Source organism: Lampris incognitus, chromosome 8 (genome assembly GCF_029633865.1).
Source record: "Lampris incognitus isolate fLamInc1 chromosome 8, fLamInc1.hap2, whole genome shotgun sequence".
Classification (NCBI taxonomy): domain Eukaryota; kingdom Metazoa; phylum Chordata; class Actinopteri; order Lampriformes; family Lampridae; genus Lampris; species Lampris incognitus.
This window is the reverse complement of record NC_079218.1, coordinates 54,856,835-54,873,340: the sequence shown is the minus strand read 5'-3', so window position 1 is coordinate 54,873,340 and position 16,506 is coordinate 54,856,835. Positions and strand designations below refer to the sequence as shown.

The window sequence follows — 16,506 nt, the reverse complement described above, 5'->3', positions numbered from 1 at the left end:
CCACTGAATGGTAAACCATGATTTTGGTTGATGTCTTGAGATCACAATCATAGAAAACACGGTGAGAAAGTCGGCCAAAGGCAGTGTGGGCAGCTTTCAGTCTGTTGGTGATATCCGGTTCTAGACTGCATGTTTCTTCGTGGATACTTCCGAGGTACTGAAAGGATTGAACTGGTTCTATAGGTTGGCCATGGATGGTGATTTGAAGCGGAACTCCTGGGGTATCCTGCACACCAGCAAGCATTCTGGTTTTCTTGATGTTCACAGAAAAGCTAAAAGTTTCATAGGCCTGAACAAAGGAGATGTTGATTGACTGAGGACCTTCTGGAGTCATGACAGGAGCAGCATTATCATCAGCATATTGAAGCTCAATGATGGCAATGGTGGATGTCTTGTTCTTAGACTTCAAGTGCTTCACCGTCGAGTGACCGATCTGTCTTCTGCAAGAGAGCAGCCAGATATAAGGAAAATAACGTAGGCGCTAGAACACAGCCTTGCTCTACTCAACAATCCACGGGGAAGGCTCGGAAAGGGTTCCACGGAAACAGACACAGCCTTTCATGTCATCAAGGAGGGCGCGAATCATCTGGATGAAGTGGTCAGGGCATCCAGATTTGGACAGCACATCCCACAAAGTGGCTCTCGGAAGAGAATCAAATGCTTTCTCAAGGTTGAAAAAGATGAAAAACATTGTCTTCTGTTGTTCTCTTGCTTTCTCCATGAGCTGTTTTGCTGCAAAGATCATATCGGTGGTCCCTCTGTGGGATCGAAAACCACTTTGGGATTCAGGGAGAACGTCTTCAGCCAGGGTGGTGAGACGATTCAGAAGGATCCGCGACAGGATTTTCCCAGCTGTTGAGAGGAGGGAAATTCCTCTGTAATTGTCGCACACTCCTCGGTCTCTTTCTTGAAAATGGTAATGATGTTTGCATCTCTGAAATCAGCCGGGGCGGTCCGGGTTTCCCAGATCTGTAGGATGAGTTCGTACAGTCGCTTCTGAAGAGGTAGTCCTCCATACTTGTACAGTTTTGCAGGGATTCCGTCGGGGCCTTTGTTGTTGCGCATCTGAGCGATCGCTGTTTGAAGCTCCTTGGTGGAAGGCGGTGCAGACATCCATGGTTTTTGCGGCAGAGTAGGTAAGCCATCAAGGCAGTCTGAAGAAGCTTGTGATGGTTTGCAGAGGAGCTCGTGGAAGTCCTGTTTCCATCATTGACTGACGGCTGCATCGTCCCTCAGAATTGTTACGTTGTCTTCTGCTTTCATTGGTGTTGGTGCGGTCTTGATGGGCCCGTAGATGGCACAGGTAGCAGAGAAAAAGTCGTAGAGTTGGTTCTGGTCTGTGCAGCCCTGGATCTCAAGGGCTTTACTTTGCCACCAAGCATCCTTCATGGAGCGGAGTTGAGCTTGGGTGTTTGACTTCAGTTTCTTGTAGTGCTCTTCTTTAGTCTTGGAGGTTCTATCTTTCTCCCAGGAGAAACGAGCTTGATTCTTTGTGCTAATCAGGTTGAAAATTTCCTGGTTGTTCTTATCAAACCAATCCTGGTGACGTCTTTTCAGAATACCAATTTCCGTTTCAGCTACAGCGAGGAGGGTCGTTTTTATGTTTATCAAGTTTGATATGGGGTTGTTTTTGATGAGGGCAACATCCTTCAGGACTTCCGTGACCTTATTCCAGAAGCTTCTTCTCATGCTGAGATCTTCAAGCTTTCGGACGTTGATTTTCTTTAGCGGGATGGTCATAGCAGGGCGTCTAGGCTTGGGTTTGATTAGCAGATGGAGCTTGGAGATGACCAGCCTATGATCGGTCCAACAATCATCAGCATGCGGGAGTGCTTTGGTGACATGGACATTGGATCCGTCCTTCATGCGTACAATCACAAAGTCAATGAGATACCAGTGGTGGGATCGCGGATGCATCCAGGTAGTTTTCTGGCTCATTTTGAGTTGGAAGATAGTATTTGTGATGATGAGGCTAAGTTCAGCACAGAGGCCAAGGAGAAGGCTTCCGTTTGAGTTGCATTTACCGACTCCATGCTTCCCAATGATGTTGCTCCATGTTGTACTGCCTCTGCCAATGCGAGCGTTGAAGTCACCCATAAGGATGAGCTTGTCAGCTGCTGGAACGGTGGAAACAGTTTTTGATAGGGTGTTGTAGAAAGCTATACTGAGTAATGGGAGACTTTATAGGGCCCTTCCTCTTGGGAGTTTGGGATAACCTTTGATACTGCGTAGGGCTCACATGAACATGCAGACAAAAGCAGTGTGTTGGAATGGGACGTAGAGGGTGATTTGGGACTGAACTCCTTTCTCTCCAGCTGAACTGCAGAACGCTTCTTCCTGGTCCGTTTTGCAAGGTTGTATTATTGGTAACAATGCCCTCTGCTGCCCGTAATACTGCATAGACCAAAAATCCAAACAACTGTAAAACAGATTCACCGCACATTTTAATTACCTTTTTTTTTCCAACAAGTTTCACTGCTTTGTCTTTGGCAGCCCATAAAATTGTTTGAGGAGCCACCAAAAAAATAAAAAATATGCAGGAAACACCCCGAATATGCAGATACTGATTTCCATCCATCCATTATCCGACCCGCTTATCCTATTCTCAGGGTTGCGGGGATGCTGGAGCCTATCCCAGCAGTCATTGGGCGGCAGGCGGGGAGACACCCTGGACAGGCCGCCAGGCCATCACAGGCCCCCCCCACACACACACACACACACCTAGGGACAATTTAGTACAGCCGATTGACCTGACCTACATGTCTTTGGACTGTGGGAGGAAACCGGAGTACCCGAAGGAAACCCACGCAGACACGGGGAGAACATGCAAACTCCACACAGAGGACGACCCCCAAGGTTGGACTACCCCAGGGCTCAAACCCAGGACCTTATTGCTGTGAGGTGACAGCGCTAACCACTGCGCCACTGTTACAGCTCTAGGGCTGTGTGTTGGGTTTCTGTATAATTTTCCCTCTCCAGGTAATGCCCCGCCTCCTGTGGAGCTGCTGGTTGAGCCCAGGTGATATCAATTCTTCATCAGCTGGGTATATAGCCTTGGAAGAGACGCCGAACAGTGCCAGTGGGCCAGCATTGCTGGTAGCCAGAGAGAGACGGCCAGTGGGTCAGTGTTGGTGGCAGCCAGAGTCGGACAGTGGGCCATTGTTGTCAACCAGAGAGCGAGCTCTTATGTCAAGACTCAAAACTCCTCGAGAAGGAGGGTGAAACCTGTTAGTGTTCTTGTTTCTTTCTTTTTAGTCTGATTTGAGTTTGTTTTGTTATCCAAGCCTGGGTAGTTAAGAGCTAGCATTTTTAGTTGCCTTTTTTTGTGTGTATATATCGACTTAGGGTTAGTTTTTGTTAATAAATCCATTTGTTTTTACACCGGGTTCCACCTCCCACCTTTCTTATTCCCCCGGGACACTTTTATTTTCTTTGTTACTTCCTCTCATTCCCTTAACCTTTAACGGGGAACATAACAGCCACCATGCCGCCTAATTTGCATAGTAACTTGCAAACTTAAAAGACACTTGAATACTGGTTATCAGGAGCTTCAGCTAAAAAAAATACTGGAATCGGTATTTGGTCTTGAAAACCCCATAGTGGTCAGACCCTACTATTTGTAACAGAATGTAGTAAACATGACCATTTACTTGGTCTCACAGAGTGATAATGCACACTCCATGCTACAAGTGTTTTGAAATCATGTTGTCTTACTGCCACCCCCTTCCTGCATACTGTCACAAATATTGTGAAGAAATGTCCACAGCTTGTTTCAGTGAGATGTTAACTGGATGGCTGAAACATTGCCCTGGGTGACATATTACAATTTGCATTAAAAGTGATATCTTCGAGCACAATAAATACATAGTAATGTTAATTACACTCACCAAATTAAACTTATCACTGAACCAGACCACATGCCTCGTTTTGTCCTGGTCAATCTGAAACAGGAAAAAGAAGTTTAGAGAGAAGTTTACATGAAAAGCTAACTCTTGTGGGTATGGGGTGCACATTTACATATCTCATATATAAAGGCTCTGCGGTGTGCACATTTTTGTTTCCCCGAAAGGTTTCAGTTTATTTTTTACTCGAAACTTACAGGTTTCAATTTCATTATTAAAGGTAGAAAATGTTGACATGACTGGTATCATTTTTTATAGCACAAAACCTGCATTTTAACAGGGGTGTGCAGACCTTTTATATCCACTGTGTGTGTGTGTGTGTGTGTGTGTGTATATTTAGCGGTTTTTTTTCCAGAAATCGCCAATGGTGTTGATAAAAGTGCTCAACAATGAGGAGTGAAATATCAAGACAGATGTAGGAAAAAAACTTTAATGCATAGCAGTACAAGCTTGTTTCTATTAAAGATTTTTTTCCCCTACATCTATCTTGATATATATACACTATATGGACAAAAGCACTGGGACACACCTCTTAATCATTGAATTCAGGTGTTTCATTCAGACCCATTGCCACAGGTGTATAAAATCCAGCAGCTAGCCATGCAGTCTGCTTTTACCAACAATTGTGAGGGAACGGGTCGTTCTGAAGAGCTCAGCGAGTTCAAACGTCCAGTCTCTGTGGAGACACGTGTTCATGTATCTGGACTCTCCGACTCAAACACTGAACATCTCTTTTTGTGTTAAGCATGAGGAGGGTTTCTATATGGTGTATGCCAGCTCCAGGAGTATGAAGTGGCGTGGAGATGTGGGTTACAAGCGGATTGTTTGTCCACATGGACTCCTCCAACAGTAAATAATGAAACCCTACACACATAAATATGACAACACCAAGCCGCTGCTGGAGTGCGCGAGTGTCAACCTTCTTAGTTTTTACATTTATATTTTAGTTTTAGTTCTTACATAGTAATGCCAAATACCATGACATCTCTCGTGTTTGGGCCCGTATGGTGGCTCGTACAAACCCCAATTCCAATGAAGTTGGGATGTTGTGTAAAACGTGAATAAAAACACAATACAATGATTTGCAAATCCTTTTCGACCTACTATATTCAAGTGAATACACTACAAAGCCAAGATATTTAATGTTCAAACTGATAAAACTTTATTGTTTTTGCAAATATTCACTCATTTTGAATTTGATGCCTGCAACACGTTCCAAAGAAGCTGGGACAGGGGCAACAAAAGACTGGGAAAGTTGAGGAATGCTCAAAAAACACCTGTTTGGAACATTCCACAGGTGAACAGGTTAACTGGAAACAGGTGAGTGTCATGATTGGGTATAAAAGGAGCATCCCCGAAAGGCTCAGTTGTTCACAAGCAAGGATGGGGCGAGGTTCACCACTTTGTGAACAACTGCGTGAGCAAATAGTCCAACAGTTTAAGAACAACGTTTCTCAACATACAATTGCAAGGAATTTAGAGATTTCATCATCTACAGTCCATAATATCATCAAAAGATTCAGAGAATCTGGAGAAATCTCTGCACGTAAGCGGCAAGGCCGAAAACCAACATTGAATGCCCGTGACCTTCGACCCCTCAGGCGGCACTGCATTAAAACCGACATCATTGTGTAAGGATATTACCACCTGGGCTCAGGAGCACTTGGGAAAACCATCGTCAGTTAACACAGTTCGTCGCTCCATCTACAAGTGCAAGTTAAAACTCTACCATGCAAAGCGAAAGCCAGATATCAACACCACCCAGAAACGCCGCCGGCTTCTCTGGGCCCGAGCTCATCTGAGATGGACTGACACAAAGTGGAAAAGTGTGCTGTGGTCTGACGAGTCCACATTTCACATTGTTTTTTGGAAATCATGGACGTCGTGTCCTCCGGGCTAAAGAGGAAAAGGACCATCCAGATTGTTATCAGTGCAAAGTCCAAAAGCCAGCATCTGTGATGGTATGGGGGTGTGTTAGTGCCCATGGCATCATGGGTAACTTGCACATCTGTGAAGGCACCATTAATGCTGAAAGGTACATAGAGGTTTTGGAGCAACATATGCTGCCATCCAAGCGACGTCTTTTTCAGGGACGTCCCTGCTTATGTCAGCAAGACAATGCCAAGCCACATTCTGCACGTGTTACAACAGCGTGGCTTCATAGTAAAAGAGTGCGGGTACTGGACTGGCCTGCCTGCAGTCCAGGCCTATCTCTCATTGAAAATGTGTGGCGCATTATGAAGCGCAAAATACGACAACGGAGACCCCGGACTGTTGAGCAACTGAAGTCGTACATCAGCAAGAATGGGAAAGAATTCCACCTACAAAGCTTCAACAATTAGTGTCCTCAGTTCCCAAACGCTTATTGAGTGTTGTTAAAAGGAAAGGTGATGTAACACAGTGGGGAACATGCCCCTGTCCCAGCTTTTTTGGAACGTGTTGCAGGCATCAAATTCAAAAAGAGTGAATATTTGTAAAAAAAACAATAAAGTTTATCAGTTTCAACATTAAACATCTTGTCTTTGTAGTGTATTCAATTGAAAATAGGTCAAAAAGGATTTGCAAATCAATGTATTCTGTTTTTATTTACGTTTTACACAACGTCCCAACTTCATTGGAATTGGGGTTTGTAGAACTGCTACATAACAACAAATGAAACTGGGGCCAGGGAGGCAGTATGTGACATTAAAGATGTACAGGGATGCCCAGCACTAAAAGTGAGTTACCACCCCCGTTTTGAGCCAATATATCCATTTCCCAACTACCATTACTTCTCAAGTTGAAGGGCTTGGAGCATACCCACAGGACATGAATATACATGAAGAAGAGCATGTGACGAGATAAAAACATAAAACTTACACATGCTTCTTCCAGTGCTCTGAGAACCACTTCCAATACTTCAATCTTGTACACCTGCCTCAGACTCAGGTCATCACTGTCACTAGGAAAAAAAAGATTCAAGCAACATCAAGCTTAGTTTAGACATTCAAAATAAAAGTAGAAAATGTGATAATCATTCAAGTCAAAATTCTACTTACTCTGAACCTATGAAGCCCATTCCTATTGCCCAGCAAGTAGTACTGTTGAGTGCTTGCCGCTGTAGCAGAATTGGATACCAATAGGAGACCATTTTCATCGACTGGCAAGCCTTCGTTTTTATGCTGACAGGAATGATGTTCCAGCACTCGATGGCTTATACAGGAGAGCAAAAATATTTCAGGTCAAAAGCTAATACATGGCTGGACCATATATGGCCAGTGTGTTACAGGTACAGTCAGTGGTAGTGTCCATGAGGTGATTTCTTGGTAATTTAATGTTCATCTGCGATTTTCTGTAGAAATAGTTGTTGTTAAAGTGTACTGAAGTGGCATCACATGGCATGGTTAAGCTACGTTTGAGAACAATGCTTTCCACTCATTTCTCTGGATGTTTGATTTGAAAAAACTTAATTCAGTTCTAAGTACAGGCTACCTATTCTAATTATCTGATGACTCCCCCCACTTTCATCCGTTTCTATCTGCGGATAGCTCTCGTTTTTCCAAGACTGTGTATTTTATTTATCAATTTTACTACTTTATTAATCCCCGCGGGGAAATTCCTTCTCTGCATTTAATCCGTCCTAGCTGTGTAGCTAGGAGCAGTGGGTAGCCGCAGTGCTGCTCCTGGGGACCAACTCCAGCTCGTCTTGCCATGCCTCAGTCAGGGGCACAGACCCTAACATGCACGTCTTTTTGATGGTGGGAGGAAACTGCAGCACCCGGAGAAAACCCACCACAGATACAGGGAGAACATGCAAACTCCACACAGAGGACGACCTGGGATGACCCCTAAGGTTGGACGACCCCGGGGTTCGAACCCAGGACCTTCTTGCTGTTAGGTGACAGCGCGAACCACTGTGCCACCGTGCCCGTATTGACAGGCAAACTCAAAAAAAGAAGAAGAATGGATAGCAACCTTCCGATCAGCGAAGCAGACTGGGGGGGAACTACGAGACACACTGGCCAAGTCTGAGGATTGGTCCAGACGTAACAACCTGAGGTGTGTTGGATTTGCTGAAGGAGTAGAGAAGGATGATACAATTGGCTTCTTAAACCACCTTCTGGCGACATCACTTCACGTTAACCGTCCTGTCGGGGGGGCTTCAAGGTGGAGAGAGCCAATCGGATCTGCACGCGTCACCCCTCACCCAACGAGGGACCCACAACTATCATTGCAGCATTTCTATGACACCAAGACTGCCAATCTATACTACAAGCCGCCAGAGAGAAACAACGGATCATGTGGGAGGGGAAATAGGTGTTGATCTTCCCCGACTTCTCCAGAGAAACCCAAAAGAAACGTGAGGCCTTCAGACAATGTAAGAGTACTCCACAAATGCAAGATGAAGTTCAGCCTGCTGTACCCAGCACTACTGAGCATCAGTGTGGGAGGTGGAGCCTCTCGGACTTTCGATGACCCCCAGAAAGCAACGGACTTCATTCAGGGATGCTGATCTGTCTCTCTTTCCTCTCACGCTCTCTCAGCCTTAAACAAATTTGGACAATGATGATAATAAGCATATGTCTGATTTTCCATAAGTTAGGATGGAGTTTTGATTGACAGGTAGTGACTGCCTCATAATTAGGAAAGAAAAGATAAGATTACAACTTGAACATATTTGATTGGGGTTATAACGGCTGCTATGCATTCTACTTTTTTTTCTTTCTTTTTTTTTTTGGCCATTCTAAAATAGTAGACACATCAAGTGGTTCATAGAACTGGGAAAGACTGACAGATGGGACGATTATATATCTTGATATGGGGAAAATACCGATCTATATCTCAAAGGGATAAATAATGCTGCACTCAATATCTGTATGTTTACTTTTAATATCTTGTATTATATTCAGGGTTGTCCCTAAAGAATGGTAATAGGGGCGCAGCGCCACTATGACAATGCGCCAGTGCCACCTTGTGCCCCTCCCCCCACCATTCTTGCCACAAATGTGAATACGTAGAAAGTGGAAAGACATGAACATCCAAATAATCTCAGATGCTTAACTGAGTAAATATCATGTAAAGGAATGAAATCTGCAACACTGATTACTGATGTTGGACTGCAAGAAAATGAATGTTTTTCTCTTTCAGGAGCTTATGGATTTGGCCCAGAATACCCTGAAGGAAGCAAAGGATACCCAGCGGCTGAGGCATGCAAGTCACTCTATAGGAACCTCCCTGCAGTGCTCATGACTCTCGACAATGAGAACGAGAACAGTGCCACTGCCACCGGTCTCCTCATCTGGCTGTGCAAATACAACACCCTGGCCACTCTCTACCTGCTCTGTGATCTGCTGCCACAACTGTCTTTGCTGAGCAGGGTGCTTTCAGCAGGAGAAGATCTACCTCCAGCAGATCAACAAAAATGTGAAGGCCAAAATGGCAGTGGTTCAATGGATGAGAGAGGGCATGCGACCTGGGAGCAGGCTGGCCAAGCTCCAGGAAGACCTGGCTGAGTGTCATTCCAGTTAGCATGGCTGACTGTGAGCGTGCCTTCAGTGCACTGAAGAGGGTTAAAACCAGGCTGCGCAGCAGCATGACCACAGCCACACTTAACGCTCTGCTGACCATAACCATCGAGGCCCCCCCCCCCCACAGATAAATTTAACTTTAGTGCGGCAGTGAAAGCTTGGGGCCAGCTTAGAAATAGAGGCATCATTGTCTAATATGTGATTGCTCTGTCCTCTGTCCCTCTGTGTGTGTGTGTGTGTGTGTGTGTGTGTGTGTGTGTGTGTGTGTGTGTGTTTTCGTGTTCTAACAAGTATTTCAACACTACTTAAATAAATACTTTATTTGGAACTTACCCTTGTGTTTGCTTTTTTATTAAAATTACGTTTTTAAGTTGCAGGAAATTGCAGCAAATGGCTTCCTTTATTGCACATTTTTTTGCCTCCTGGACGGGGGGCACAGCCCCCCTCCGGACCACCCCCTACTCACAACTCAGCACTATCTTGTTTGAAAATCCTGGGGACACACCTGATATTGTTATGTATTACTATAAGAGCCTTTGGTATGTTTCTTATATTTTTTTTGTCTAAATTGTTTCTTTTTCCTCATATCTATTATTATTATTGTTATTATTATCATTACTTATTTCGGTTTTATTGTTTTTTTAGAACTGTTCAGTGTTGAATGTTTTGTTTGTTAAAACTGAAAAAATGGCAACAAACTTCAAATCATAAGAAAAGAATGGATAGCGGCCGCTGCTTCAAGAGCTCCACTATCATCCTGATCCCCCAGAAACCCAGTATCACTGCATCAACCGACTACACGCCCGTTGCCCTAATGTCATGAAGTCCTTCGAGAGACTGACGTTGGCCCACCTGAAGGAAACCACAGGTGCTGTGCTCGACCCCCTGCAGTCTGCCTACCGTGCAAACAGGTCAGTGGAGGACGCAGCCAACATGGGATCGCAGTACATCTTCCAACACCTCAACTCCCCAGGGACACAAGCAATGGTCCTGTTTGTGGACTTCAGCTCAGCGTTCAACACCATCGTCCCGGATATCCTCCACTCCAAACTCACCCAGCTCACTGTACCAGCCCCATCTGCCAGTTGATTAAAAACTTCCTGACAGACAGGAGGCAGCAGGTGAGGCTGGGGAAAATCACAGCAAGCATCCGGACAATAAGCACTGGCACCCCCCATGGATGTGTGCTCTCCCCTCTACTCTTCTCCCTCTACACAAATGACTGCACCTCAGCAGACCTGTCTGTTAAACTCCTGAAATTTGCGGGCAACACAAACATCGTTGGCCTTATCTGGGATGGTGATGAGTCTGCATACAGACAGGAGGTTGATCAGCTGGCCCTCTGGTGCAGCCATAAAAACCTGGAGCTGAACACGCTCAAAACTGTGGAAATGACAGTGGGCTTCAGGAGGAGCCCCCCCCCACCACTGCCCCCCACCCCACCACGCTCAAAGCTTTTTCAATATTTTCAAATACACCAATTCTTAAAAACCCATAACCCACAATTTCCAATATTGCCACCCAAATCTGGCATGGACACACACCTTGAAACTCCTCTCATGCCTAGAGGACTTATCTCATGGATCTATAACCAAATTATGTCTTTCAAAGACCATACTCTTAGCAATATTAAGTGTGCCTGGGAGAGAGAGTTGGGTACAGAGCTTGATGATGACTGATGGGAGAGGGCTACTGCATGCGTCAACTCCCCTTCCTCCTGATTCATCTCAAATTCCTCTCTCTAAATTTAAACTTTCAAAATATTACCCTGAAGTAGATGACAAATGTGACCGCTGTGCACAATCCTCAGCTGACCTAATACACATGTTCTGGTCATGCCCTAAATTGATAAGTTTCTGGTCCTCCTATTCTTAAATAATTTCTGAAGTCATTGGAGTGGAGGTCCTACCTGGTATAGGGATAGCTATTTTTGGAGTGCCAGACTTAGCTGAAAACTTCACATCGATGCAGCTAAACATTATTGCTTTCAGTTCTCTTCTTGCTCACAGAAGGGTACTACTTCTTTGCACCCCCATCATCAACATCCCTGATAGAGGACATGGTGATGTTCCTTAACTAGAAAATTTTTAATTTGCCATTTATGGATCAGCCCAGAAATTTTACTCTACCTGGCAGCCCTCTTATCTTATTTTGACCACCTGACAGTGCTTCCCTATGATTAAGACCACTTCTATTATTTGTCTTAATTTTAACTGGATGCTGTGTATCGGTGTAGACTACTACACTTATGGTATATAGGATATATTTTTCTCTGATCACTAAAATGTATGACATCATAAAGCATGCCTTATGTAAACAGAAGAGACAACTAACAGTTTGTGTGTACATGGTTCTCTGTACTTCATGTTCCTGAACTTGTTACTTCACCAGGCATCAGGGATCACGAAGACTCATTGTCATTTCATGTATTTGCGTACATGAAATGAAACGAAATATCCTTTCCCCAGCCCACAGCAGCGCAACACAAAGACAAAAACACTTGAGAACCCTGACCAAATCTACACAAAATCCAAAATGACTTATGTGTCCCTTACCTGTGGAAAGCAGGTTGATACCTGGAGGGTCTTCATTAAACATCTGGAAAAGAAAATGTAGTTAATACATGTAATTACAACAATCCATCCATCCATCATCCAAACCAGGGTCGCGGGGATGCTGCAGCCTATCCCAGCAGTCATTGGGCGGCAGGCGGGGATACAGGCCGCCAGACCATCACAGTGCCCACACACACACACACACACACACACACACACACATTCACACCTAGGGACAATTTAGTACAGCCGATTGACCTGACCTACATGTCTTTGGACTGTGGGAGGAAACCGGAGCATCCGGAGGAAACCCACACAGACACTGGGAGAACATGCAAACTTCACATAGAGGACAACCCGGGATGACCCCCAAGGTTGGACAACTCCGGGTCTCAAACCCAGGACCTTCTTGCTGTGAGGCGACCGCGCTAACCACTGAACCACCCCTAATCTTATCTACTACTTCTTTCGGCTTCTCCCGTTAGGTGTAGTTAGAGGTTGTCACAGCAGATCATCCGTTTCCATCTCTTCCTGTCCTCTGCATCTTCCTCTGTCACACCAGCCACCTGCATGTCTTCCCTCACCACGTCCATAAACCTCCTCTTTGGCCTTCCTCTTCTCCTCTTCCCTGGCAGCTCCATATTCAGCATCCTTCTCTCAATATAACCAGCATCTGTCCTCCACACATGTCCAAACCATCTCAATCTTGCCTCTCTTGCTGTGTCTCCAAACCATCCAACCTGAGCTGGTCTCACAACCATCTCTTAAACCTTCCCTTTAACTCTTGCTGGTACCCTTCTGTCACAAATCACTCCTGACACTCTTCTCCACCCTGCTTACACTGTCTTCTTCACCTCTCTTCTGCACTCCCCGTTTCTTTGGAGAGTTGACCCCAAGTATTTAAAAATCATACACCTTCGTCACCTCTACTCCTTGCATCCTCACCATTCCGCTGTCCTCCCTCTCATTCAAGCATATGTATTCCATCTTGCTCCAACTAACTTTCATTCCTCTTCTCTCCAGTGCATACCTCCACCTCTCCAGGCTCTCCTCAATCTGCACCGTACTCTCACTACAGATCACAATGTCATCTGCAACCATCATAGTCCACGGAGACTCCTGCCTGATCGTGTCCGTCAACCTGTCCATCACCATTGCAAACAAGAAAGGGCTCAGAGCCGATCCTTGATGTAATCCCACCTCCACCTTGAACCCATCTGTCATTCCAACCACACACCTCACCACCGTCACACTGCCGTCATACATATCCTGCAACACTCCTACACACTTCTCTGCAACTCCCGACTTCCTCATACAATACCACACCTCCTCTCTTGGCAACCTGTCATATGCTTTCTCTAAGTCCACAAAGACACAATGTAACTCCTTCTGGCCTTCTCTTTACTTCTCCATCAACATTCTCAAAGCAAACATCACATCTGTGGTGCTCTTTCGTGGCATGAAACCATACTGCTGCTCGCTGATCATCACCTCTCCTCTTAACCTAGCTTCTATTACTCTTTCCCATATCTTCATGCTGTGGATGATCAACTTTATACCTCTGTAGTTGCTACAGTTCTGCACATCACCCTTATTCTTGAAAATCGGTACCAGTATGTTTCTTCTCCACTCTTCAGGCATCCAAGATTGTGTTAAACAATCTAGTTAAAAACCCCTCTGCCATCTCTCCTAAACACCTCCATGCCTCCACAGGTATGTCATCTGGACCAACTGCCTTTCCACTCTTCATAGCTGCTCTCACTTCCTCCTTGCCAATCCACCACACTTCCTGATTCACTATCCCCACATCATCCAACCTTCTCTCTGCCATTTTCTTCATTCATCAGCCCCTCAAAGTACTCCTTCCACCTTCTCAACATTCTCCTCGCTTATCAGCACATTTCCATCTCTATCCTTGATCACCCTAACTTGCTGCACATCCTTCCCAGCTCAATCCATCTGTCTAACCAGTCGGTACTAGTCCTTGTCGCCTTCCTTAGTGTCTAACCTCTCATACAACTCGCCATACGCCTTTTCCCTTTTAAATTTATTTAATCTTTATTGTCCTTTGCCTTTGCCACCTCTCTCCATTCGCTTTACGCTGCACCCCCATCTTGTATATACGTGATATTATGTTTTATTGTTCCCTTCACTGTTGATATGAAAAATGCTTCAAGGTTAGATGGTACTTTACATATTCGTTGCCATTCGGAGTATGTTGGTAAACAGTGTAAATAGTGTTTGTAGAAATCTGTAAACGTCACGGTAACACTTTAGTATGGGGAACGTTGTCACCATTAATTAGGTGCTTATTAGCATGCAAATTAGCAACATATTGGCTCTTAATTGGTCATTATTACATACTCATTAATGCCTTATTCTGCATGGCCTTATTATACAACCAGTAAGCCATTAACTATGAGTTTTCCCTCTATAACCTCAGAAGTATTGCTTATTAGTAGTACCATCTCAATATGCTTTGCTTAGTATGGCCTTTATAAGGTGGTAGTACCACAAGAAGAGTTATTCTCCCTTACTAACACTTAATGAATATGGTCTGTTCTTACATAACAAAACACAAAACTACAAGTGTTCATAGTGTTAAATTACTCTAAATTAAGTTGTCGTTACTTAGAATATGTTCCCCATATTAAGTGACATCTTGATCATTACCAATTCACTAGTAATTAAGTTTTTTTATGTTCCCCATACTAAAGTGTTACCAAAGTCACTTCTAGTGAGATTAAATGGAGAGTTGGTCAGATGATCGCAGGATCTCCCCCTCAAATAGCTGGTCTATAACAGTCATTCCGTTTTTTAAAACCCATATCGTTTTGCTGGCAAAGGTGTATATTTCTAGCTATTTTAAGGGCCCTAGAAAAAGTTGCGATGTTAAAGTCGTTTTCTTACGTTTGACCAGACCTTCAAGGTGAATGTGGTCCATTTATTTTGCATTTTAATTTTTTCCCCATCGTGATCGGATCAAAGTTAATTGCAACACATATTTGGTAAATTATGCTGATATCAGGGAGCAACTTAAGCATGTGTTGATCAGCGTTGTGCAAAGTGTACTAACTCGCTGAAACCACGGATGTGGGTGTTTAATGGTGTTGGTCTCAGTACTCACCCACAGGCTCAGGTCTGCAGGGTCCAAATACTCCCAGTGCGACATTCTGAAGGAATCTGAGGAAGCAGAGCCACAATTAACTTGGTCACTACTTTTACTGGCGTTTTGGAGCCAAGCTACTGAAACAGAAGGAAAGGAGAAGGTTCTAGCACGATGATGACCGTTTGTGATGACTTAGCCCAGATTAACTACATAAATACAGCGTTAATTCCTTAATTGTTTAGAGACGGGCGGTTGTCACCACTCGCGACAGCTGAAGTGGTCGCCAGGCAGCGACGGCGGCGGCAGCATCCGCGACTCGGACGCGGCGGCGCGACATTTTCACGGAAGTTGGTTTGTTTACGCGAGGCGTCAACGATAAACGCCGTGGGCGCGTCGCCGCCGTGGAAAGGCGGCGGCTGAAATTCGACACGACGGATCATTTACCTGAAAGTTAACTCGCAATTAAAACCTCGCTCACTTTCGGCGCGTCGGCTCACGCCGTCCCGTTGCTCGGCGAATACACGGAAGCGAAGTGGCGAGCGACCCGGGCGGAAGTACGTCGACGCGCTTTACGGCAGCGTTTCCGTTGAGCGAAATCCGTCGCGCCAGTTACGAAACGGCAGGTTCCGCTTTCTCTCTTGTTACACAAATACACGTGTTTCTTGTTTTTGTAAAGAATGCGTCAAATAGAAGATGGCATTTTCCTCATTAAATGAACACGTTTGTTTTGTTTTCTCATCCATTAACAAAAAAGCTGGCATAACGCTTGCGTTGCTTGACTAAAGTAATTATTAAAACTACTACTACGAGGAATTATTATTCAATTATCAAATTAAAAATAATTTACTATTCTTACTGAAAAAGCTAAATTGCCTTAATCATCCTTTCAATTACGAAAAATGAAATATACATTAATGTTTACTACTACTACTACTTTCGGCTGCTCCCGTTAGGGGGCGCCACAGCGGATCATCCGTTTCCATCTCTTCCTGTCTTCTGCATCTTCCTCTGTCACACCAGCCACCTGCATGTCCTCCCTCACCACATCCATAAACCTCCTCTTTGGCCTTCCTCTTCTCCTCTTTCCTGGCAGCTCCATATTCAGCATCCTTCCCCCAATATACCCAGCATCTCTCCTCCACACATGTCCAAACCATCTCAATCTGGCCTCTCTTGCTTTACATACCATACATTAATGTTTAATTATGATAAATTTTTACCTTAGATACTTTTTAAATTCAACAAATTTAAGTGGACCATTAGCTTAGGTAAGTCACACTAAGCATAACGTATCAATTTGTGTGTTTTTTTAATGTGTTCCACTTATCAACATAAAGTGACAAATTGAAACTTTCCGTAACAAATCTGCATAAACACACACACACACACACACACACACAGACACACACACACACACACACACACACACACAC

General features: G+C 44.5%; 1 protein-coding gene across 3 annotated transcripts in view; it reads right to left on the bottom strand.

The window, feature by feature from the left end:
* The window catches only part of ttc3 (tetratricopeptide repeat domain 3), a 128,865-nt gene extending 113,276 nt beyond the window's left edge, over window positions 1–15,589 (bottom strand). For all 3 annotated transcript variants that reach the window (XR_008810616.1, XM_056285128.1, XM_056285129.1), the window contains exons 1-6: window positions 15,518–15,589; window positions 15,092–15,147; window positions 11,965–12,007; window positions 6,941–7,094; window positions 6,762–6,843; window positions 3,888–3,941 (exon numbers count right to left, since the gene is read on the bottom strand). Coding sequence is in view for 2 of the 3 variants with exons in the window: in XM_056285128.1 (XP_056141103.1) it covers window positions 3,888–3,941; window positions 6,762–6,843; window positions 6,941–7,094; window positions 11,965–12,007; window positions 15,092–15,136 (378 nt within the window). In the remaining variant the exon portion in view is untranslated. The remainder of the gene's footprint in view (window positions 1–3,887; window positions 3,942–6,761; window positions 6,844–6,940; window positions 7,095–11,964; window positions 12,008–15,091; window positions 15,148–15,517) is intronic.
* Window positions 15,590–16,506: the final 917 nt, after the last annotated feature.